The sequence below is a fragment of the Lepidochelys olivacea genome, assembly GCF_965140295.1.
Source record: "Lepidochelys olivacea isolate rLepOli2 genome assembly, chromosome: 18".
In the NCBI taxonomy this organism is placed as follows: Eukaryota; Metazoa; Chordata; order Testudines; family Cheloniidae; genus Lepidochelys; species Lepidochelys olivacea.
The window spans coordinates 21,538,446-21,562,702 of NC_140428.1; the positions used below are offsets into that span (position 1 = coordinate 21,538,446).

The following is a 24,257-nucleotide window of genomic DNA, read 5'->3' on the forward strand; positions in this document are numbered from 1 at the left end:
GTACCCACCACGGTCTCCTTTTACTGCTAAGAGCTCACTATATAGCTGTACTCTTATCTTTAATAGTGCATGGTTTTAAAGACAGCGCCTCAAATCCCCCCAATAAGTAACATTAACACTCCATTATAGTCCGTATTACCAGGGCATAGCTAAACATCTCTTACTTCATAAGGCAGATTCAGGAACCAGCGCCAAAGGCTTATGAGCATTTCATGGCTTAGTTATTTCCCACAGATGGAAGGGGTGGTCAGGAGCTTGGGGTGGGGGACTGGCTGGACCACGTGCTCCCTGCTGATGCTCTGCAGCCTTTGGGGGCTTGATAACAGCAGGTCACCAGTGATGAGCATGGTAGCTATCCTGAGCTATGTCCCTTGTGGGTTTTTGACCATGTCCTTGCCGTTTGACACCATCTGATATTTGAGAAAGTCTCTGGCGAGAAGCTCAAGGGTGCTGGAACAATGTTTATAGTGGGGGTGTTGAGAGCCATTGAACCAAACTTTAAACCCTGGATATAATGGAAACCACTTCAAGCCAGGGGGTGCGGTAGCACCCCTGCCCCCCTAGTTCCAGCACCTATGTAGAAGGTAGGGCTGGGATGGTGCAAGTGACAAGAGGTCTGTGTGCTTTGATGGCTGGAATTATAGAATCATAGAATATCAGGGTTGGAAGGGACCTCAGGAGGTCATCTAGTCCAACCCCCTGCTCAAAGCAGGACCAATCCCCAATTTTTGCCCCAGATCCCTAAATGGCCCCCTCAAGGATTGAGCTCACAACCCTGGGTTTAGCAGGACAATGCTCAAACCACTGAGTTATCCCTCCCCCCATCATCACAGACGAACAAAAATTGATTAGATCGCCTAGGCCATGCCCAAAAAAGGGAGGGAACGGCACGTTGGGATTGCGGTGCTCTGGCAGAGCTGTCTGGCAGAGCCTCCCACTGTGCCTGTTTGTACTATGCCACCGATAATTTGCAGCCGAGTAGACAGAAAACGGGTAAAGGATGGGGGTAAGATGGAAGACTGACTGAGTGGTGAAGTTAGCAAAGGCTACCAAGCCCAGCCTATCTGGTGAAGGCATCATTGACAAGGGGACTGGGTTTTCTAAGGCAACCCAGGGTTCAGGGTGTGTTATGTCTGTGTCTGAACCACACAGGAGATGAGTCGGCTACATCTCCCGCCGGGGAGACACAGGGCTGTAGCCCAGTGTGCAGCAGTGCAGGCCTGGAGCTGTAGACATTCTGCGTTCATGCCTTTATAGGGATCAAGATGTTAGGCGTTATCCACAATGTAACAACCAACACCAGCACAAAAAGAAGTCTAAAACAGAATCAAAGTCTAAGTCTCAGGGACAATTTAGCAGCTTGACATTAGCCGCAGTACCTCCTCTGGGGCACAGGAGGGCGCTCTGAGATTAAAGCAGAGGGTCCATTGTGGCACAATTGCAGAGGTGTTATAGGGCGACTAACCCTTAACACAAGACTCTTAAGCTTCACACCTTTCGGTCCTGGATCTCAGGCACCTTTGTCCTCTCTCCTCCTTCCCTGGATGTTCAGTGCCCCCAGCCCAGCTTACTTTCCGAGGACACTTTTCACACCTGCCCATGGCTCCTCCAGCAGCAAACAGTGCAGTCGCTAGCCCTGCTGGGGAAACAAGTCTGTGAACGTTGCCACCCAACGGCATTCCAGTTTGTTGTTGCCATCTTCCAGCCAGGTCTAGGGTTGCCAACCCTCCAGGGTTGTCCTGGACTCTCCAGGAATTAAAGATTCACCTTTAATTAAAAGATTATGTCGTGGGATGAAACCTCCAGGAATACGTCCAACCAAAATTGGCAGCCTTAGCGAGGTCTCATACCCACCAACCAGCCTGTTCTCTCACATGGTCACATCTTCTCCAAAGCCCCTTTCTGTGCCCCTCCCACACTCATTTCAAACTCCCCCCCCCAACGCCATAAAGTAGAAGTCCCACCGAGGGGCTTAGTACCTGTGATTGCAGTATCTGAATACCATCTGGTCCATAGTCATTCGGTATTTTCCCTTTTGCCAGCCTCTGCATCCCCCATCAAAGCCTTTTAGGTCTCTCCTCATTTGTAATCTCCCCTACCCCAGCCCCTTTATATACTCTGACCTTGAAGCCCTCAATGCATCCAGCCCAGAAGGGTTAAACCGGCCCCTTTCAGGACCCCTCAGTGCTACTGCATAGCCGGTCAGCAGAGTCGTTTGATGCCAAGCGGTACCTCCCCCGTAGGAGCAGAGTGCATCCTACCTGCGTGGTCCTCTCCACCCCAGTGCACTGAACCTGAGGCCTCTGGCACAGCAAAGCAGGGCACTGACTCCAGAAATCCTACTGCAGCCTCATTGAAATGCACCATTGGGATAAACACAATGACTCTGAGCACTGACATCCAAGAGGATGAACTCCCTTGACGGGATCCAAGCCATGAAAGTCTGAACTTTGTTAAACAAGCCACAGCCTAGGGTCACCTGGATACATTCCCAGTTTCACTGCTGCTCTACCAATCGGCTGAGCAGCCAGCCTGAAAGCTGCCAATGTGGAGATATTTAGCTGGGGAGAGTTGATTGTTCCCCAAACCCTTTCCCTTCCTTCCAGAAAGCCTCCCCATTGCTAGCTGAGATCACTGGACACCAGAAGACTGAGGAGTTGCCCCGGTTCCTTTTGCTTTGTGGCTCCCCACTATCAAAAGTCTCCTGTGCCAGCAGCCATCAACTTCCAGCTGACAGGGACAAAATGGATACAATTCCCCTTGGAACACACAACAACGCATGCAGCTACCTTAGGGTGACCAGATGTCCTGATTTTATAGGGACAGTCCTGATTTTTGGGTCTTTTTCTTATATAGGCTCCTATTACCCCCCACCTCCTGTCCCGATTTTTCACACTTGCTGTCTGGTCACCCTAAGCTACCTAGCTATCCATAGGAGATGGTGTAGCAAAGTGAAACAGCTGAACTTAGAGGAGAGAGAGAAAATCTCTACACTACAGGGACTAGACCAGCATAGGTGCTAGAATTAGAGGCCGGTGGGGTGCTGCAGCACCCCCTGGCTTGAAGTGGTTTCCATTATATCCAGGGTTTAGAGTCTGGTTCAATGGCTCTCAGCACCCCCATTATACAAAGTGTTCCAGCCCCCCTGTATACCAGCATAGCCATGTCAGCATAACCCTGTAGTGTAGACAGTCTACACTGACAGAACTCTACCTCCCCGAATGATGGCAGCTATGTTGACTGAAGCATTCTTCTGTTGAGCTGTTGTTACACTGGGGCTAGTCTGGCATAGCTACGTCGGTCAGGCGTGTGGATTTTTCACTCCCCCCTCGCCCCGATCGCCGTCGCTATGTTGACCGAGGCAGAGAGCAGAATCGAACCAGCATGCACTGGGCCTAATTCTACCCCGTGCAACAAAATGCAAATAATGCCTATAACAAACAGATTACATGTCAGATTTCATTGCAAAGGTGCTGCTTTCTCGCACCCTGCTCCTTGCCAGGACTCTGCAGCCTGGATTCCAGAACCATGTCTCCACTGGACCCATTGGCAAACAGTCATTTTATTGCCAAAGGGCAAGGTGCAGTGAGTGTTGTCTCCTGGACTCTTCCTCGCAGGCCCACAGGACGTGTCTCTGGCTGGGCCATGTGGGAGTGTCTAGGTTCCGTGTCGTCCTTCTATGGCCTGCCGTCTGAAGTACCGGATGGCAGAGAGGGTGCCGACGTTTGCCAGTAACACTGGAAAAGACCCCAACACATTTCCAAAATGAAGCTGTAGGATTATTCCAAAGCCCTGGTTTCAGGTCTAGTCTGAGCAAACAGTTTTCTGGAGCAGAGTTTCAGAACACGAATCTCTGCATATGATTGCCTTTTTGCTGCAGAGCAACCATGGGTTGTTCATGCTGGTGTCTCTCCTTGTCACAGCTAATGAACAATTTCTCTGCACAAGTATGGCACTTTTCATCTCCGGATTGCACAGCCCATTGCAAAAATGAATGAATTTAGCCTCACAAACCCCCTTTAACGTAGATAATATCATCACACCCACTTCCCAGATGGGGAAACTGAGGAACAGAACAGCGCGGTGACTCACCCAGTGGACACAGGTGTTATGTTGGCCCCACTGCACGGGGTGAATTTCAACCCTAGTGAGTTAGTGGCAGAGGTTGGCATGGAACCCCAGGACTCCTGATTTCTCACCCTCTGCTCTAACCACCTGGCGGAAATGTTCCCAGCTAATTAACCCTTTGGGGTCTTGTGTCCAGTTCCACCTCTCTGTGCCAGCAGACCATAGCAGTGTCCATCCCTTCCAACGCCAGATTTCCCTGGGAGCTCGGCATGCCCAGGCTAGCTTGGGAGGCAGATGTTTCCCCATGCATGCTTTGTCACCTTAGGGAACACTGAAGAGGTTAAGCAATAAGACATGATAGGATGTGGTGATATTATCATTGTCCGGATACAGGACAGGATTAATCAGAACTAAAGGAATTCTCCTCCTGCTTCAAACTATAATTAAAGTCAGCCGCAGCTACGCTGGAGTAAAAGCAGTGAGAGATAGGAATCAGGCCCTTCCTGGGTGAGAGAGAACGCTAGAAGCAGTTGGGGACGGACAGAACATTTCAGAAAGCAGGAAAAGGCCCTTCTACAGTGGAGAGAGATTCTGCTCCAACCTGTCCGCTCTGCCTAGCGTGAGGATGTAACCTGTCGGTTAACCTTCCGACATTATCTAAAGTTAAATCCCCCCCCACCCCCTGCAAATCCCCCATGCATCTCCCCCTCCCCTTTATGGAAAGCACTTCTCCTCTCCCGCAGGGTCATCCTACATACCAGTCTTCCATGCATCCGGAGCCTGCAGATCAGATGTCTTCACGGCCCAGGAGGCAAAGGCAACAAAGACGAGGCACATGTCCTCCTGCGTGAGAGCTAGGGGAAGGTGGGGCCTTTCTGCGGGAAGAACAACCTGAAGCTAAGGGTCAAACGGTACTAATAATACTCCTGTTACATTGGTCATTTCAGCCGTAAGTCTTTCTGGTGTATTTAAGCCTTACAGTCATTGTCTTTTTCACCAAGCCCCTGCTAAGTTTTTCAAAAGGAAGAGAGAAAGAATCTTTTTGCAATGTTGTACAGCATTCCTCTCCCTATGGGGTCGGCCACAATCCCCTTCTTCTTATAATTTTTGGAGAACATGGGTCCATTTCTGGAAGACACGTCCCCCTAATCTTTTCATTCTACCCAGTTTTAAATAGTTCACCCGGTTTTCAGACTTTGTGGCCAAGCAGAAGCTTAAGAGTTTGAAAGTAGCTTTTAATTTGTGTAGAGAAGTGACGTGCCACTGTGCTAACTGGGAACCTAGCAGGCCTATCTAGCTAAGTTATCTAGCTCCATTTACCGGGGGATATGAGCATCTCAAAGTCTTTAATGGATTTATCCTCACAACACCCCTCTGAGTTTAGGAAGTGTCATTATACCCATTTTACAGCCGGGGAACTAAGGCACAGGGAGACTAAGTGTATGTCTACACCACACACTAAGCCCAGGCTCTGATGCCAGTGGGAACCCATGGCCCCCTTCTCTCCACACACATCAGTCTGACTTGGTTCAGGGAGTGCACAGGATGCTGCTTTTGGGGGCGGGGGGCAGAGCCTGAGTCCCGCTGTGACTCAGGCCTGTTGTGTTGCAGGGTGAACACAGCTCAGGGTACACACCTGAGTCAGAAGGTCTGTGTAGTGTGATATGGATGCGTTAGTGTCACTGTGAGACCTGGCTCCAGCAAGTGCAAATGCAATTTTACACTGCAGTGTTGGCTTAGAAACACTGAGTCTGGGTCCCAAGGCCCTGGGTTGACAATGCAGTGTAGACATACCTTAAGTGACTTGCCCAAGGTCACACAAGAAGTCTGTGGCAGAGCAGGGGACTGAACCCAGGTCTCCTGAGTTGCACGCTAGTACCCTAACCACCAGGCAAGCTTTCCTCTTGGGAAGAGGGTGGTCCAGCAGTACCACCTGTGTGGGGAGTCAGGGGAGACCTGGCTGTGCTGGGTGACCCACAATGCAGTGGTTTCCCGATCTGTACAATGGGGTTAATGAGAAGTACCCATCCTTGTAAAGTGCTTTGAGATCCATGGATGAAAAGCAACATGGAAGAGAACTAAGCATGATTATTAGTTCTATGAGAAGCCTCCGCTCCCCTTGCACTCCATCATGGCCATTTGGAGTCTCGGGGCTGCTCTCCAGGGCTTATGGCAGACACCACTTGGGATCTCTTACTCTGTTGGCTTCCCCATGTTAGCAACCTTCGAGGCATGTTGCAAGAGGGTTGGTTTGTTTGCTTGTTTGATCAGGTTTTTAATTAAAGCCAGTTTTATTAATTAGTTACCACCAAGGCAAAGGGTCTTTTCTCCGGGCAGATAAAGAGCAGAGCTTTGCTGAGTCACCCATGGGGAGGGCTCAAGACGTATTTGTTTGTTTTTAATATTAACGGGGAGGCACCATGGCTTTAAGCACAGTGTAAACTTTTAAATAAATACGGTGGCTGTCCTAATGGGTCAGATTTCCTCTCCTCCAATTCCCAGCCTCTCTCTAAAGCCTCTCTCGCCTACTCACAGTCATAAGCAACGCCTGAGTAACCTTTAGCGGCTCCAGCGGGTGCTTATTAAATTAGCCCTGGGTCTAATGTTCTCCTCGTCTGTTTCTGCACGGCTAAGTGTGGGAAGGTCCCAGTTTGCCTTTCTCTCCTGCCAACATTGCCGAGCCGGTGTGCCTGGGCTGTGACAGGCACAATCATCACGCTATCTTGGTATAGACAGCTTTCCTGACCATTGACCCCTCAAACAGAAATCCAGCCTCAAGCTTCCCCAATTTACCATCGCGTATTGGCACGCAGCAAAGGCAGATTCTGCACTCTGTTGGGCCCTGTCCACAGCTGGGTTGAAACACACTTGTTGCTAGCAGAGTTCTAGCTTGGTTTCCCTGACTAGTGTGGAGAAGGACAGATCAGTTGTCACCAGTCTTTCCACATAGTCTTCCTTCCTGTTCTTAGTGTGCGAGCAAGTTTTAAGTCTTGGAAAAAATGCTTGTGGTGGTGTTAGTTCGGGTTGCATACAGTTTTGTGTACAGGGAGCCAGGACAGTTTGCTTTTCTCTCTGCTCTGGGCTCTGACTAGAGTCAGTTCTGGAGGGATGGTTGCCCCCAGGGAGCTGGGCACTGGTGGTGGGCTGACGGGATTGCCTCCATACTGTTTGTGACCACCTCTGCTCCAGGACTGGTGGATGTGCATTAAAAAAGCAAGTTACACACAGCATATCCCCAGACTCCATGTCACTGAGTTCTCCTTCCCTGGAAAGCTGACTTGCAAGATGCTAACAACTGCTATTGCTCAGCAGAGGAATGCACTAGCGGTGGGAGAACGGGCAACGTCCTCAAGCAGTTTGGGATCAGCTCCCAAACAGCCCTGCCAAAGTCCAAGGCTGATTGGGCAGTGAGGGAACATGGTTAATGCATGACTTGGGTCTCACTATGCATGACCAAGCTATGGCTTAACCATGCCGAGGGATTCCTGGGTTGCAGGCGTATCCGCCAGCACGTTTGACAATGGGACCACAGGCTAATGAAGGGGATGGAACCGTGCGATTAGCATGATTCACAGAACAAAGAACAAGAGGGACAGTGGCACTATCTCTGGGCAGCAGCATCAGGAACTTCAGTGTGTTGGTGCCAAGGTGTGGAGGGCTGGTTCTGGGCACTGGAGAAACTAGTGTAGCTTGTAGCATTGGGGAATTCAGTGCCGTGCTGGGAGCTACAGGCAAACAGAAAACCCAGTGCTGGGTCTGGGCTGTAGCCCCAGAGCAGCGTAGAGGCTGCAGACGGGGTTTGGGGCAGAGGCACTGGGTAGTTCAGGGCCTGGGGAATCCAGCAGTGGTTCTGGGCTGTAGCCCTGAGGACACTATGGCTTCAGTTTCCTATGTAATCAGCGAGCCTGTTTCTAAAAGGGAGCACCACGTTTTTAAACACTGGGGCAGCGAGAAGGGACCAGCCAGGGCCAGGAACAAACGTTTACCTGCTCGTGCAGGGGCCATTCCTAAATCCTCTGGCTTCAGCTGGATTCTCCCATGAGGTGTCAGCTGGAGAAGGGGGAGCCTCTTTATGGAACCTCGTGGTACCGGGACCCCGCGGTTGTGGGGATTGTGTCTGACCAGGTGCATTGGCTTTTGCAGGAGGGATTTCAAAGCCACCATGGCTTTTCTTGCCTCCAAGGCAGGCATGCTCAGGAAGATCGCCCTCCAGCTCTTTCTGCCTCTTACTCCATCCGTAAAGAAATGTTCATAAACCTCGGGGATGGAGATAACACCGCCGGGCTCTCCAGCTGGGCTTGACCCCAGGTCCTCCTGGCTTTCGCCCGGTGATGAAGTTTGCTCCAAGCTGCTGATCCTGTCTGGCTCCACAAAGATGTCTTTGTGGCTTCCTCCCCCACTTCCTTCAGGTTCGTTAAAGAAATATTCGTACATCTCAGGCCCGTACATTTCAGGCACCTCCTGCTCCTTCTTGCAGGGAGACATGGTTGTTTTCTCCACCCCACCCAGGGTTTTCATCTCCCCCTCCTGCTCTTGGGCGTCACAGAAAAAACAGTCATCCATCTCCAGTGAGGTCAGGGTGGTTCTGGCCCCCTCCTGAGAGTCCTCAGCTGCTGAATGATGATGAAACATCCCTCCTAGGAGCCCAGATCTCTGCCTTCCCTGGGCTCCATCTTCAGCATCCCCTCCAAATGCCACCGTGCTTCCAAAACGCAGGGGTTTCCCAGTGGTGCTTTCGCACTCCTCTCTCTGTGACGGAGTGGGTTTGCTGCTCTGATTCAACGACATGTTCTCATGGGTCCCTAAATCAGTTGCTTGCTTTGGCCTTGCACGACTTGTCTTCACTTCCCCTGGGAAGGGCTGCACTGCAGGGCCTTTCACCCCCTTGCTCCTGGGAGCGCTGACGGCCTGACCCCCTAGTGCCAACCCTCGCCCCTCATCCCCCAGCATGCTGCAGGTGGCATGAGCTTCATCCTCACCCTCCGGCCCCCCAAGAGCTGGGTTGGCCACTCTTCCCTCCCCTTTGCTCTCTCGCAGTAGAGCAGAGGGAGTTAAAAACCCTGGAGTCGAGCATTCCAGAGCCACAGCCCCGTGCGACGGTGTCCCCGCGGCTGTGGGCGTTCCCTGGTGCTCATGGCTCTCTCCCCGGTGTACAGGCCCTCTGGGCTGCATGACATCCGGAGAGTCGTCAGGGGAGCCCGGAGCAGTCAAGGCTGGACCTAGACCCAAACACACCCCTGGATTCTTCCCAGCAGGCCGGCTCTCCCCTGGTATTCTGCAACACGTTGGCTGCAGGGGCTCTGCAGATGGATTCTGGGAAATGTCACTGTTTGGGTCTGGCAGCCCAGGCTCTAAGCAGAGAGACCAGTTTGCCTTTTCCTCCACTGGCCTCTCCATCCCCCCTGAAGCAGCCAGCGCTGGGGAGCTCACATCCGCTGCATGAACTGGCCTTTCAGACTCTGTCTTCTCTGGACTGCCTTGTAGATGCTCCCCTGGTAATTCCCCTTTCTGTGGAGCTCCTTCTGGCAGGTAATCATGGGGTACTACGGCCAGACCTGCTCCGCCCTGTACGGCAAATGGGAAGGCCACTGCATGTTCTGTGGCCTGGCCCACTTCCTTGCGGGGGCTGTCCTGGGCCTGGAGAGGCTTCTCCGTGGCATGGCTAGCTGGGTTGGCAGAGCTGGCCCCTGAGAAACAAGGCAGCTGCCTGTCCTGGGCACTGGGCATCAGCGGAGTCTGCTGGGGGGATCCGGGTGTGTCGCTCTCATGCAGAGACCTGCTGCCTGAGCCCAGATCCATTTGGTCCTCGCTGCCCGACAGACCCTCATCCGGGGCCAGGTGCCCAGGCATAGGCCGGGGCGGGGAGGTCTCTCCGGGGACCCAATGTGGAGGGAGGTGTCCTGGGCCAGGAGCTGGCGTGCTGCCTGCCCTCTCTGTGATCAGCCTGGCTGGACGGGGGCTGCCGGCCTCGCCGTCCCCTTGCTCAAGGTCACTGAAGCCCGGCTCGTCCGCCGTGGCCAGGGCAGCCGGGATTAAGTTGCATTCTTCAGAAGCCGAGTAAAACTCTGCCCAGTCCCTGTCATTCAGCTGGATGCTGTACTGGAAATTCTCCATCTCTGCAGTGGCAAAGCAAGGGGGGGATCAGTGAGGACAAGGGTCCTGGGGAGGGGCACCCAGGTACCCACCGAGATGAGGCCACCGTGCCACTCGAGCCTTTTATCTTCAATTAACCCTTTCCCCTCTGGTTCCTTCACTGCCATCCCCATTCTCTTGAGGTTGAAACCAATGGGATGCGAGGACAGATCTTGGCCTATCCATCAGCCTGGCAGGGGCCTCCTCCCCGAAGGCACCTTTGTACATGCAGGAGCATGACAGGGGGCATCACTCCTAGACACATCTAATACCTATGGCAGCCAGGCAGCAGTTAAATAGCGGAGACGATCCTCGGCTTTAACACGCGTAAGCCTTAGCGCCTTCTGCGATGAGCTAGGATCAAATGATCTTAAATGCCATGTAGCTCCAGTTTGGGATTTTCTAATCTCGTCTGCATTAGAATAAGGGGGCACCCTGGGGAGTTCATAGAGCAACTGCCAGAAGCCAGAGGGGCACAGACGAATTTCTGTGCATCTAGGGTGTGGCGGATTCTTACACTGTCTGGCCCATTGCTGAGTGGATCTCAGTGGATCTAAAGTCCTTTCAGGTGCAGACTCCTCTGTGGATTGCACCTGCTCTTTCAATGCATGCCTTTCGCGCCACACGTTTTATCCCTTCTTTATAAGTTGCCTGGACCTCCTTGACCAAGATCCTTGGCTGGGGTAACAGCTCCATTGACTTCAGTTTACACCAGCTGAGGATTTGGCCTCTTGCGCCTCCCCAGAGGCATGACGAGGGGCAACCATGCCACATAAACTCATTCAAGCAGCGGAGGGTTTGCAAAGCCACAGCTGCCTGGGCCCATTTCCTGGGGACAGCTTTTCCCCCGAAGCGGTGGGGAAGCGAGCCGGGTGTCAGAGAGCAGCGAGATACAGCCAGCGTGCAGAGCATGCGAACGCGTCCTACCTGGGGAACAATTTAAGCTGGGGATGGAGCCAGGTACAGAGTGGTGCAGCGAAATCCTCCCAGCGCGACATGGTGCTGTACCCTTGACGGGGACATTGAGGGCCAGACTTCAGAGCGGCTCCATTCACAGGCCGAAAATAGCCCCCAACCTGTCATGCGAAACGCTATACGTGCCAAGGGCTCTCAGAGGGCTGTTCCATAAATAGCTGCCTGCGGAGAGGCTCTGGGCTTGCCAGCCAATGGGTTTCCTTCTTGTAAACACAACAGGGTCCCTTGGCCACCCACAGACACATGGGGCCCTTCCACTCTCAGGGCTGGAGTTACACCCACGTAAGTGTAGGCAGCGCAGGGCACAGGCGCTGGGCACGGGGCACAGAACTCACACAAAGAAGCCAGAGGGCAAGGATGCTCCTAGTCTGGTTTGAATGGCAGATGGACACATCCCATGACAATGACTGAGGCGAATGGCTTCGTAAGTTAGAGGCAGTGAGCTGAGGTTGATTCTGTAGGATGATGGTCCCAAGGGTTATCAAATCCTCAGGCTTCAGAGCATGATCTGTCTATCTAGGGTATTGCTAAGGCACGTAGCAGTGCTAGAAAAGTGCAGATGCACATCAGATCACTTTACATGGTCAGGGACAAATGTCCTCCCCTGACGCACTATCGTACATTGTGACAGCTCCGCAGTTCCTGGCCCTGGCTGCCGACAGAGACGGGGTGCTGGGTTAGACAGCCAAGATACACAAAAGGTAGGTGGGCAAGTGACTTGCCCAGGGCCACCCTGCAGGGCTGTGGCCGAGTGAGGGAGAGAACCTTGCTCTCCTGAGTTGCTCTGCGCGAAACCATGCTGCCTTCTGTTTCATACCCACTATATCCAGAGGCCTCTGCAGAGCCCTGAAACAGACGCCAGCAGCATGGTGCGCATCCCTGCAAGTGCAGGAGCCTTTACTGGCCAGTTCATAAGAACAGCCATACTGGGTCTGACCAATGGTCCATCTAGCCCCGCTGCTCCACGTCCTCTTATATCCCTGGGGAGCAGGATTATCCCAGGGGGTGTTTGGGTTCCAGCAGGCCAGACACCAGAGATGGGCGGCAGAGGCCCTGTTTGAATGCCATGCATCCTGCATAGAGACCCCGAGGAAATTGAGATGGAGGAGTTCAGCACAAGCCTGTCTTGGGGAGTTTTTAACCCCACCTGGTTGACAGGCATATGGCTCCAGAACACACACAGATCCCAGACTTCCTGACACAACATCGCAAACCTGGAGACACACAGCCTGACTAGAAGTTCAGCCAGCTACTCCCTTTTCTTTCTGCTCTTACACTGAACATGGGGAAGAAGCTCCTTCTTGTGGTGCCGTGAGATCACTGCAGGCACACGGCGCAAGGCTGGAAGTTCTCAGCTCACATGATGCGAGGCTCTGAGATTGCTGCCAGACACGGCCCAGTGTGGTGGTGTAAACAGTGACCAGAATTTGCTTCCTTTCTCTGTTCTCTGACGCACGCTGGGGGCTTGTCAAGCAGAGAAAATATGGAAGGAAGGAGGTCGACTGTCTTCTGTCCTTATCTTATTTTTGATCTGGCTACACCCAACCCCTCCCACCCAGCCACCCACTCTCCCATAGACCCAGAAGGGAAATTGATCCGCTTCCTTTTCTTGGCTACAGTAAACTTCCCTTTTCTGACTCCTCCAGCAGCCGGGGGTTCAGTCAGAGAACGCGTCGGACCATGCCTCGCAAACCACAGCACAGAACATGAAAGGGAGGGGCACAGCTAGGCAGAACTGGAAGCCAAGCGTGGGTTGTGGGGCCACGTTGTCAGTGTCGCACTGAAAACCATAGCAGGAGCAATCACACGCTAAACGCAACAGGAACGGCACCTGCCCCACCGCATGTTCATTTAGCTGTCCAGGGCAAAGCCCACATGTCATCAGGGGAAGAGGGGAATTACGTATTGACTAGCAGCTCTTTGGCTTCTCTACACCATGACCATGAGCGAGCAACGCCAGCCTGCAAGGACAAGCCGCCCCAGCCCGCTGCCCGTAAGTCACATGCAGGCTGCAAAGGGGGCATTACGTGACTGTCAAAGGCAGTCCAACAGTTCTAGCTTTAACAGGATGGACCATGTTTCTTTCTGTACGAGACCCTGAAACCCCTCTAAAGCAGCCAGCTCTTTTGGGGGGGTAGGTCAGCAATCAAACCATGGCCCATGCCATAAGGGCTAAACAACTATGGTTGATTGCAACGTATATTGTAATAGTGGCTCGATGGTGCCATCTACTGAGCAAAGGGTTGGAGGACACAGGTCTCCCCAGTAAAGCCCAGACTCCGTGGGGAATTGGGACTTTTGTATGAAGGACGTGGTGTAAATAACTGTAACAGAACCACGTAATTGGAGCTGGGACTGAAGTGAAACGGCAGCTCCAACCTCTCAGCCTGTCAGCGCAGGCCGCAACATGGGACGAAGCCAGAACGAAGGGCACAGACCAATTATTCGCACAGGAAAATTTAAAACTGCGGTGAGATTCCTTTCTTTCGTGTCAGTGACTCTCTAATCTCCATCTCGAGAGTCTGTGTTTCTAGCAGAAAATGATTTTCAGCACTGAAATTGCGGGGGACGCCAAAGTTGTGTTGACTGTGACTTTGGGGCTAGGAGCAGTGATTTTCTTCGAACAAGGTACCTTTGAGGGGTAGGCCCCTCACTCAAGTTTTAGGGGCATTTGGAATCCAAGTCTGGCACCTGAGCGTGTTGGGATTTACCATGAGCAGGATTATACTTGGGACCTTCCGAACTAAGGCCGTGAACCTCTACCGCTGGCGGTAACGAGCTAACTTTCCTAGCTGGAAGCCGTAGCATAGGCCGCATGTCTCCCTGTGAACCAGGCATAGAAGGGGATGCTTAACACGCACTGAACAGTGGGTTAAATTTGCACTGAAACTCAGAGTGAAATTCAGCTGAAACCACCAGTCTGGTTTTACTGGTTTGGGGGCAGGTGGATGGCTGGGAAACATCACCCTAAACCACAGAGATCTGCATTGTTTCTGCCCCAACCCATTAACTGTTTCTGTCTTCTCCTGAAAGTCAGTCCCCGGGCTCTCTTAAGATTCAGCCCATATTCCCGGAAAAGTCCACAGTGGGCTCACTCAAAGGTCAGCCCGCGCTGAGTTAAAATGCAGCCCAAGCTTGCCTGAAACACGGCCAAGCTCCTCCAAAACCTGGCCCGAGTTTCAGGTTGCTAATCCAAATCGCGCTGGGTTTCAGGTTTCCTCCCAAGGCTTTGGCTGAGCTCTACACATAAATACAGCCTCAGGCTGCAGTCCTCACGCCCATTGGCCAGCGTTTCAGGGCGATGGGGCAGCAGCGAGCGCAGGATTCCCTGCCAGCCTGCCTCTAAAGAATGGGCGGGTGGAAACTGGGGTGGGCAGCACACACCAGAGGCCCCAGGCCTGTAGAAGGCCTTAAATATGAGTGGATCCCGGAATCAGAATGGCCTGCTCCTTCCCTGAGCAAGGCCCATTGTTGTCTCCGCCCTAAGGCAATCTGCAAGCTTTCCCTCCCAGCTCCTTCGGCCTCACACGGGTTATGGCAGTGCCAGAGAAGAAAGGAGCTCAGTGCACTTCATCTTGTCCCGCTGCTCGTGGTGCAAAACTAAATGCAATGCTCCAGCTAAAGACCTGTTGAAGGTGCCAGCCATTTTAAGGGCTTTAAGGAGATTCACAGGGTAAAATCCCAGCCCCAATGGAATCAGTGAGAGTTTTGCCATTCACTTCAACTGGGCCAGCATTTCACCCTGGGAATTTAAGGTGTCCTGCCATTTCCACTAGGTGTCACTTAAGGACAGACAGTTAGCCTGTTTCATTGATATTTAACCCCCTCTTGACTTTCAGTCTGATCCTAAACTCAAAGGGGAGGCTTAGGCGACTGGGAGGGAGATATCCGGGTCTTTCCCAACTCTGACTTGGCCAGTTAACATGTGTGTATGCTGCAGGTTTTTCCAGGTTTGCTGTTTGCATTGCAGTGCTGTGAACTGCACAGATGCAAGCCTATAATTGCAGAGAATGACAGAAGGAATGGTGAGGTGAGGGTGCAACTGCCCCGGCTTGACTTTAGGGACATTTAGAGTCATTGCTTTTAAAACATGGGTCACCATTTTTATTTGTCAACTTCATACACGGTTGGATGCTCTTTGACAGTAAGAAAAGGAGTACTTGTGGCACCTTAGAGACTAACCAATTTATTTGAGCATGAGCTTTCGTGAGCTACAGCTCACTTCATCGGATGAAGTGAGCTGTAGCTCACGAAAGCTCATGCTCAAATAAATTGGTTAGTCTCTAAGGTGCCACAAGTACTCCTTTTCTTTTTGCGAATACAGACTAACACGGCTGTTACTCTGAAATTTGACAGTAAGGACCATCTTTTATTGTCTTGTGTTTGTACAGTGCTAGCCTGGGGCTCCTAGACACAAGAGCAATACAAATAGTAAATAATCATAATGAAGACAGAAAAAGAGAACAGAAATTACAACAGACCTTGGGGTCAGAGTGATCCAAATCTTCTGTGTCAGGACAATGTACCATAGCTGTCACCAGAGCTTAACTGAGGACCTTGATTCCCAGAGTGCAGGGTCACATCATGTCTCCATGCTACTGAGACATAACTTGAGTCCCATGCTTGTGTGAGAACTTTCAGACTATACGTTAAACACCATGGGCCTGTCAGCTCTGCATGGACATTAAAGATCCCAGGGCACCTGCCTTGAGTGCAGGGGACTGGACCAGAAGCCCCGAGGTCTCTTCCAGTCTTACAATTCTATGATAAGAGGAAAGATTTGCCCTGGTGTCTTTGGAAAAATCCTTCTTCCTGCCCATACACCTCATTATGCAATGAACCGTGCACTGGTTTCTTCCGCCTTCCCACCCCAGAGGTGGCTGCATTTCAGTGATGTCATATTTATACCCATGAAAAGTGCTGTAGGTGAAAGAAGGCAATAAAAAATTTCAACTATTTTTATTTCCTTTGCATGGGGTTGCTATATCTCGACAACCTCCTGGTATAATAATATCCTTGTAACTCAGCTGTCCATTATATTTTGAGTGTGTGTGTGCGCACACACACATCATGTATACACAAAATACACGCTATAGGTCAAAATGCATGGCTGTAATTTACAAAGCCATGCAGGAGATTTTGGTGCCGGGTTCCACCTCCCATTGGTAGCTTTGAACATCTCAGCCTATCTGTGTATTGCCCAGGTTCATATGTGTTTGTACAGTGTACACACAGTATCTGTGATGTGTATTTCTCAGCCAGTTCTGATCCCCTTGATCGGAAGACCCATGGAGGTTTGTGAGGCCCTTGAGGCAGGCTGCACTGTACACCAGGGTCAAACTCATTCAGTGTAGAGCAGTGCTACTCAAAGTGGTGGTCCGCGGACTGCTGCCGGTCCGCGAGCCATCGGCTGCCGGTCCGCGTGCACATTGGGAAAAAATATTGCCCATCCCGCCCACCAGAGAGCTGGAGAAGTGCTGGTGTAGAGGGCTGAATTCCATGTTAAATTATCTCAGTGGGACAGTGTCTGCACTGATTTCAGAGTAACAGCCGTGTTAGTCTGTATTCGCAAAAAGAAAAGGAGTACTTGTGGCACCTTAGAGACTAACCAATTTATTAGAGCATAAGCTTTCGTGAGCTACAGCTCACTTCATCAGATGCATATCGTGGAAACTGCAGCAGACTTTATATATACACAGAGAATATGAAACAATACCTCCTCCCACCCCACTGTCCTGCTGGTAATAGCTTATCTAAAGTGATCATCAGGTGGGCCATTTCCAGCACAAATCCAGGTTTTCTCACCCTCCACACCCCCCCCCCCCCCGGTGAACTGCTGCTGATGCCATTGGGAGCTTGGCAGACAGATCAAAGGAAGATTCTGGCCTCTATGTAATAACTAAACTCTTAGATATTGTCAGTGTCTTTCTACCGCATCCGGTTTCATTCAGTAGGAAAATAGGCTTGCTTTAGACTCACCATTATCTCTTACCGCTGCTTCTCTCCTTTCTCCATCCTCCCAGTTCCTTCTCTGTCTCTCTTCCTCTTCCCTGTCCATGTCTCCTCCACTCCTTCCTCTTCATTTCCTTCCTTCCAGAAATTCCCAGTCCAGCCAGCCATGGGTTTCATTCCCACTCCTTCCCCTTTCCAGCTGCCAAAAAGGACAGCTCAAAATAGTTCATGTCATCCCTGAAATATCAAAATTGGTTCTGAGAGCTGACACCCCAGTGAGCTCAATGGGCTGCAGGTGAGTTCTCAGTCATTGTTTCAGGCTCTCCGCAGACATAGGCAGATGTCACTCAGTTTATATTTGGAAACTTTTCTTTGTAACCATCAGGGCTAGAAACTTGTGACCACAGGTCACATAAATACATCAAGTGAGCCGGATCCAGCCCACACCCCATATGTTTGACACCCCGACACAGACTGTGTATGCTGGAGTGTTACCAGTGTTGCCGAGTCTCACGATATTGTATGCTTTTATTAAATCCCCAGCATCTGGATTCATGTGATTAGAGAAGAATCTCGGCTATCTTTTTTTTTCTTTAGGTCAGTTTCTAGCCCTTGTGGTTGAAGAGAAAATCTTGAAAAGTCAGTGCATCCTGAAGACCCAGCAATCAGAAGGCAAATAGGATAAGCCCATTTTTTTAATCTCAGGATTTTTAAGCCAACTCATGATGTTGGGGGCCTGATTTCTGATTTTGAATGCTTGGGGTTGACCATACTGAGTGTGTGTCACCCGCTAACAGCTCCATAGGTGTGCCTGGTTCTTTCAAGGCCGATCAAAGGCACGGCCCTGGTTCTGGGGAGCTAAAAGTCTAAGGTAGCCTAGGTAGGCTAAGGTGAAGGGAGCCATGCCAGGAAATGGGGCAGGGCATGGATGACGGCTAGTGCAGGAAAGACTAGGAGATAAGCTCTTGTGCACTCCCTTCTCCTTACTTCTCTTTCTCCACCTCCTCCTAACAGGAGGGAAGGGAGCCTGGCATTAGGGGTGGGCTGGGGAGCTGGAGCAGAGGTCAGTGCTGGGAGGGTGGCAGAGGGATGGGCACAGTGCATAAGGTCTAGGAGGGAGGATACCTGGCAAGGGCAGGGAGGAGGCTGTGAGATGAGACCGGGGAAGGAGGAGGAGGGAGACCAGGGAGCACAGAGCAGCGCTGAGTTGGCAGATGTTGGAAATAACTACATGGGACCTCTTGGCTGTCCGTGGTGAAGTTGGGACCCCGGCTGTTGCAGGCAGTGGTAGCTGGGATTGCAGCCATGCTGGCTTCCTGCTCTGTCTGGGTTGCTGACTGATTTTTGTTTTAGGTTGAAATGACCTGCCCCACCCCGAACACAAGCTGTTCCACATCTGCAGGATTCAATTAGTCCTTGAAGTCCTAGTAACTCTTCCTTCTCCGCACACAACCCCCTCTCCAAACAATCACATTCCCCGCTGAACAGGGGCAGCGTGGAAGTGTTATTCTAACTCCCCTTGGACCTGCCACCGCACTGATCCGGCCCACCCACTGTCAGCAGCTTCAAAGAGCAGGCGAGAGGTCAGGTTGCAAGCACAGCAGACACCGGGTCGCCCCCTCCTCCCCGTTTCCCTCCTGAAGGGTGCAGGAGCAAGGCGGAGACTCCAGGGCCGGCTGCAGAAATTCAAGCTGGCTTGAATTAAGCCAGCACTAAATGGAAGGATCACTCCACATCAACCCTTCAGACGCTGGGGTTGTGACTCTGTCCAGACAACGGAGGAAACGAATGCTAAGGGTGATAAAGATTTAGACACCCCCCGCCCCGGGCGGTAACACTGCCTGAGTGACTTAGGTCTGGGCTACGCTACCGAGTTAGGTCGATGCAAGGCAGCTTACGTCAACCTAACCATGGAAGTGCCTACACTTCGATTTCGCTCCCGCCCTCCTGTACTGACTTAATAACTCCCCCTCCATGAGTGGCGTAGCATCAAGGTCAACGTAGCGAGGTCCATGCGGTGTTGGTGCAGATGTTGCTTATGTCGCCCATTGCTGGCTTTTCGGAGCCATCCCACGATGCCCCACACTGACAGCACAATTGATACAAGCGCTCCGGGGGCGGACGCCCGCCGCCGACACAAGGAGAAAAGTGCAAACAGGCACAAAGCGATGTAACTGCTGCAGCAGCTGTGGGCTGACGTAAGTTGGTCGACTTAATTTTGTCGTGTGGACATGGCCTTAAATCACCTAAGGTTCATTTTCAAATGTGACTCAGGCCTGGTCTACACCTAAACCTTAGGTCCACCTAGCTACATCGCTCAGGGCAGTCGATTTAACCCTCAGTGTAGCCGCAGCTAGCTGGACAGAAGGATTCTTCCTCCAACCTGGCTACAGCCTCAGTGAGATGGATTAATTACACGGACAGAAACTCCCCTTCTGTTGGTATAGCAAGTGCTCCCATTACAAGCAGACGCGCATGTGTTGTCGACAAACCCTTAGGTACTTAGGAACCTAAATCTCATTGAAAGTAAAGGCTTCCAGGGGCCTTATTCCCTTTTGAATATGGGAATTGGGCTCCTAACTCACATAGGTACTTTTGAAAATGTTACCTCCCGTCTGCAAAGGGTTAAAAAGAAAATCTCCAGACAGTTTTCCGAAGGTGTTGATACATTTCCTTAGTTTGGATACGCAAAAGCCGTACAGGGAACCACAACCAAGAGGAAAAATGACAAACGACCCTTATTGCCTGAGCTTGGGGTTTATTAGGGAGGCTGACGGGGCGAAACTCGGACTAGAGCCGGGCCAGTACCATGAAATTATTCCTCAGCCATTTCACCCGATGTCTAAGGCCTGGTTTATGTTTGGGAGTCAGCCATCTGGGGCCAGGAAGTGATTCTGGTGTAGTGCATTGGTGCAAAGCCCAAGCACAGACAAGGAAACTACTCTTAGTGATCTCACAGTGACACCTAGAGGTTCCAACCAAGATCAGGGCTTTGTTGCGCTAGGTGCTGTACACATACATTGCGACAGACAGTCCCTGCCCTGAAGGGCTTACATTGTAAATAGACAAAGCAGATGAAGGATGGGAGGAGAAATGGAGGTACAGCGAGGGGAAGTGATTTGCCCATGGTTACAAAATAAGGCAGTGATACTACCAAGATTGGAACCCAGCTCTCCACCTCTTAGCCCGGTGCTCTATCCACTGGACCATGCTGTCTCAAGCTACAGCATTAGACTCCTGGGCAGAAGCAGACACAGAAACGGACTTTGCTCTGTGTGTGCAAACAGTCTTTGCACTCAGGTGAAGTACTTTGGCACTCATCGAATCGGGGAACAGAAACAATACCGTGTGACTTACCTGACCAATCAGAAGTACTCAACAAAGCACAAACAGTGAATAGTCAGAGAGAGCAGTTCAAGGTCCATCCACCCATAGTAACATTCAGGAGGTGGGGTGGGGGGGGAGGAGAAATTATACTTTGGAATAACATACATTTCAGGAAAGCATGGTCCAGGCACATAGCTCTGTAAGCAAGAAGAGAAGCCAGGGCTGTTGGATAAATTATTCATTGCAAACTATTGCTAAGTAGGATAATGAGATGAAATTAGCCATGGAGCCTGAACTCCACATTTCAGATTCAGAGCTGGACCCAAACGGGCCCAGAATTCAGGGGGGCTTAGGTTCAAGCCCAAAGATAACATATCATGGGGGTGACAGTCAAGATCATCCTCCTGGTCAGAACTATTGTACTGTGGAACCATCTCCCTAGCAGACTGGACCGAGCACTAGAAAACGTTGCCAGGGGATATTATGTGGGCCAAAACTATAACTGGGTTGAAAACAGAATTAGATAAGTTCATGGGGGTAGGTCCATCAATAAATATTAACCAAGATGGTCAGGGACGCAACCCTATGCTCTGGGTGTCCCAAGCCTCTGACTGTCAGAAGCTGGGACTGGACGACAGGGGGTGGATCATTTGAAATTGCCCCCTTCTGTTCATTCCCTCCGAAGCACCTGGCATTGGCCACTTTCAGAGACAGGATACTGGCTAGATGGACCATTAGTCCGACCAAGTATGTTCTTATATGACAGGGAACAAATCCGCTCTAGACAGGGGATGAAGAACATACCTCCCGCCTTTGCAACCTGGAAGCAGGAGCACCAGAAGCTCCCTAGAAGTGTGTGGGGGCCACTGGGACCCGGACCATGGCTCCCACCCCCACTCCGCCCCTCCCCCTGGGGCCTTGCCCAGGCTCCACCCCTGCTCCCGCCTGAGGCCCCGCCCAGCCTATGCCCTCCCATTTTCCCCTGCCTTAGGGGCGAGCAATGGGGGGAAGAGGACGGAGAGGCGTGAGCAGTGGGCGGGACCTTAGGGGAAGAGGCAGAGTGGGGGCGGGGCCTCAGGGGGGAGGGATGGAGCTTGGGGCCGTGGTCCTGGTCTGGGTGCCGGTGGCCCCCCCCAGCCGCCACCCCTTCTAGGGAGCTTCCAGCACTCCTGGGAGTAGCCTCTCCAAAAGAAACTCACATGCAACCTATGCTCGGTGGAGGAGCTTCTCCAGCTTTACCCTCCACAATTCCACATAGCCAGGCAACCTCTATTCCTCATGTGTTTGCTGATCCATTGAGTAACATGCACTGCACGTGTGTCAGGTGTATGCAATGAGCAGGGATGGGTGTTCAAACCATGGCTCTGTCTGACAGCGCAGAAGGGACTGAGCCATGTGTCCCCCACCCGTTTGCACAGCTCCCTGGCAGTGTGGCCTTGACAATCGCTTAACTGTTCAGCACAAATTTAAATAAGACACCGTTCCATGCAACGTGCACGTTCTTCCCTTTAATTCACTGGGTCTGGCTGCTCCGGCGTGCAATAGCCGCTGGGTACAGAGAGCTTCATACAGTCTCTGATTGGCAAGCAAGCTGCCCATCCTTGGAGCGGAGACTCTTCACACCTTTGTCCAATCCCCTCGTGCACTGCTCGCTGGTTGCTCCATTGCTCTCCAGCCTACCCTCCAGTGGAGGAAAGACACAGCACATAATCATTCTGATTGCGGCCTGCAGCGGTTCAGGGGTCTACAGGAAATGAGACAAGATCTTAGTCTAGCTGGGCGAGCCCACACTCTCATGACTGCCTCAGCTGAGATTGGAGCGGAGAGTGCCAAAGGAATGAATGGGCTGTGGAGACTGAGCTACCTACCCTCTCACCTCCAGCACTGGTCCTTCCGGTCCAGCTGACTGAGGCAGATTGGCAGAGTTGGCGCCCTCTTGCCCATGCTATGCTGAGCCATCAGCCTCCAGGGCTGGCAGCCTGGCACCTCTCACCAGCATTGCATTCGCTTTGTATCTGCACCACATACGCCCACCCACAGTCCACTGCCAGTTCTCACACACAAACACACAGTACACCCTGGGGGCTGGCTAGAGATCAATCCTTGTCCGAGCAGAACCAAACAAACCCCCTCCCCCTCGTCTCTTTATCAGGCTATTGTCTTCTGAGGAAGTACCATTGTTCCATTCTTGAGAAAGAGTGCTTTAGCAAAACTCTTCTACAGCAGCAACTTCTTCCCATCTTCCTGTCTCACCTCCGCGCACTTACACCCAGGCCACATCCGAGGGCTCCTGCCTTCAGTGAAATTCTTTCCTCTCCTTTTAAGGACAGACGCGAGCTATTTATTTCCCCCCTAAACTCTGTAACTTCGGGTGGACGTGGGTGCATATTTGCATGGCAAGAACGTGCGCTTATATTTTTCACGGGACTTTTCTGGGTGCCCCGTGGAGAATTAAGTCCCACCCACGCTGCAAAAACGCTGATGCTTGAGATAGGTTTGGGGAAACTGCTTGGGTGACCACGTTCTACCGGCAAATCCTGGCCTGGGTGGATGGGAGAGAAGACGCTCGGTCACTTCACTGCAGTAGTGCCTTGTGCTCGCAAGAGCATAAAGAAATGGCGGGCTTGGCTCTGAACTATGATGCAGAAGGTAGGAGTGTGACTCCTGGCTCTGCTACAGACTCCTGTGTGACCTTGGTCCAGTCTCTTCCTCTCTGTAAATTGGGGATATAGCAATTCCTTTGTCTATTTAGATCTTGGAGGCTGGGGATGTCTCTTACTGTGTGCGGTGCTGCAAGCACTACCGGATGCTCAGTGCTAACAGTGATCTCTATATTACCTGGAGTTCCTGACAGCTAATCTCTGGTTTGGTCTTGGCAGCTAAATCAGTGCACAGAGAGACAGGTGAGACGTGGTCAACTACTGGAATGAGGGGTGGGGTAGGATGAAAGGCTGGGGAGGAGCAGATTGCCTCCCTATTACAGTTTCTAGATCTCCTATTTTGCTTTGATTTCTCAGGGGTATGCAACCTTTGCCATACTGGATCGGGCCCATCAAAGTCCAGAATCTTGACTTCAGCAGTGACCACTACTTGATCCTTCAGCGGGAGGCAGACACCACCATATCATGCACCTGGCCAGCTGCACAAAATTCCCTGAGGCTCAAGTGAAAAGAAAGGGAGTGTGTGTGGGGGAACCTTCAGGCCTCCCCGAAGCCCCCTCTCCCCCCCCCCATGATCCCAAGTGATATGCAAAGAGCTGTTCTTCCTCAGGATTTTTTGCAAATGAAAGAGCTAGGCCTTGGCTGGCTGCTGCCATACTGTGCTTGCCCATTCAGGCCTGATTGCACTCACCCAGCAGGCTGGCTGCTAGCTGCCCCCCTCCTAAAGTTCAATAGGAAAATAGCAGGCACTCAGCCCTGCTGGAGGGGAAGGAGGAGCCCTGCTCAGGTAGGAAGTCTTGGCTAAACTAATCATCCCGGCAGTGGGGCAGCCTGAGGTAATTGCCCAGGCAGCAGCTTGGGGTTGGGGGAGGCAACGGGTTACAGCAGAGGCTGAAATATATCAGTCAGCAGCCCCTGTTAATGCACCTTTTTATTTTTCCCCTTGGGGATCCCTGCTCAGAAAATCCCTGCAGGGCTCCAGTGCTCCCCCTGCTCTGGCATCTTAACAAGAAGCAGCCACAGGAATCAAACAGAAAAAAAATCACATTAAAAAAAGAAAAGGAAAAGAAAAAAAAAAAGACCCGTGGCATTCATTAAAGGTCATGGGGCCATTCGGAGACTTCCCAATTACCTTGCTCAGAG

General features: G+C 51.7%; 1 protein-coding gene across 1 annotated transcript; it reads right to left on the reverse strand.

Moving 5' to 3' along the window:
* On the reverse strand, window positions 1–11,175 carry PERM1 (PPARGC1 and ESRR induced regulator, muscle 1). The gene is made up of 4 exons (XM_084651716.1): window positions 11,128–11,175; window positions 8,055–10,184; window positions 4,827–4,943; window positions 1–3,737 (listed from the first exon to the last, which is right to left on the reverse strand). Exons 2-4 carry the CDS (start codon window positions 10,180–10,182, stop codon window positions 3,658–3,660), a joined length of 2,325 nt encoding a protein of 774 aa, XP_084507842.1. The 5' UTR covers window positions 10,183–10,184; window positions 11,128–11,175; the 3' UTR covers window positions 1–3,657.
* Between the last annotated feature and the right edge of the window lie 13,082 nt (window positions 11,176–24,257).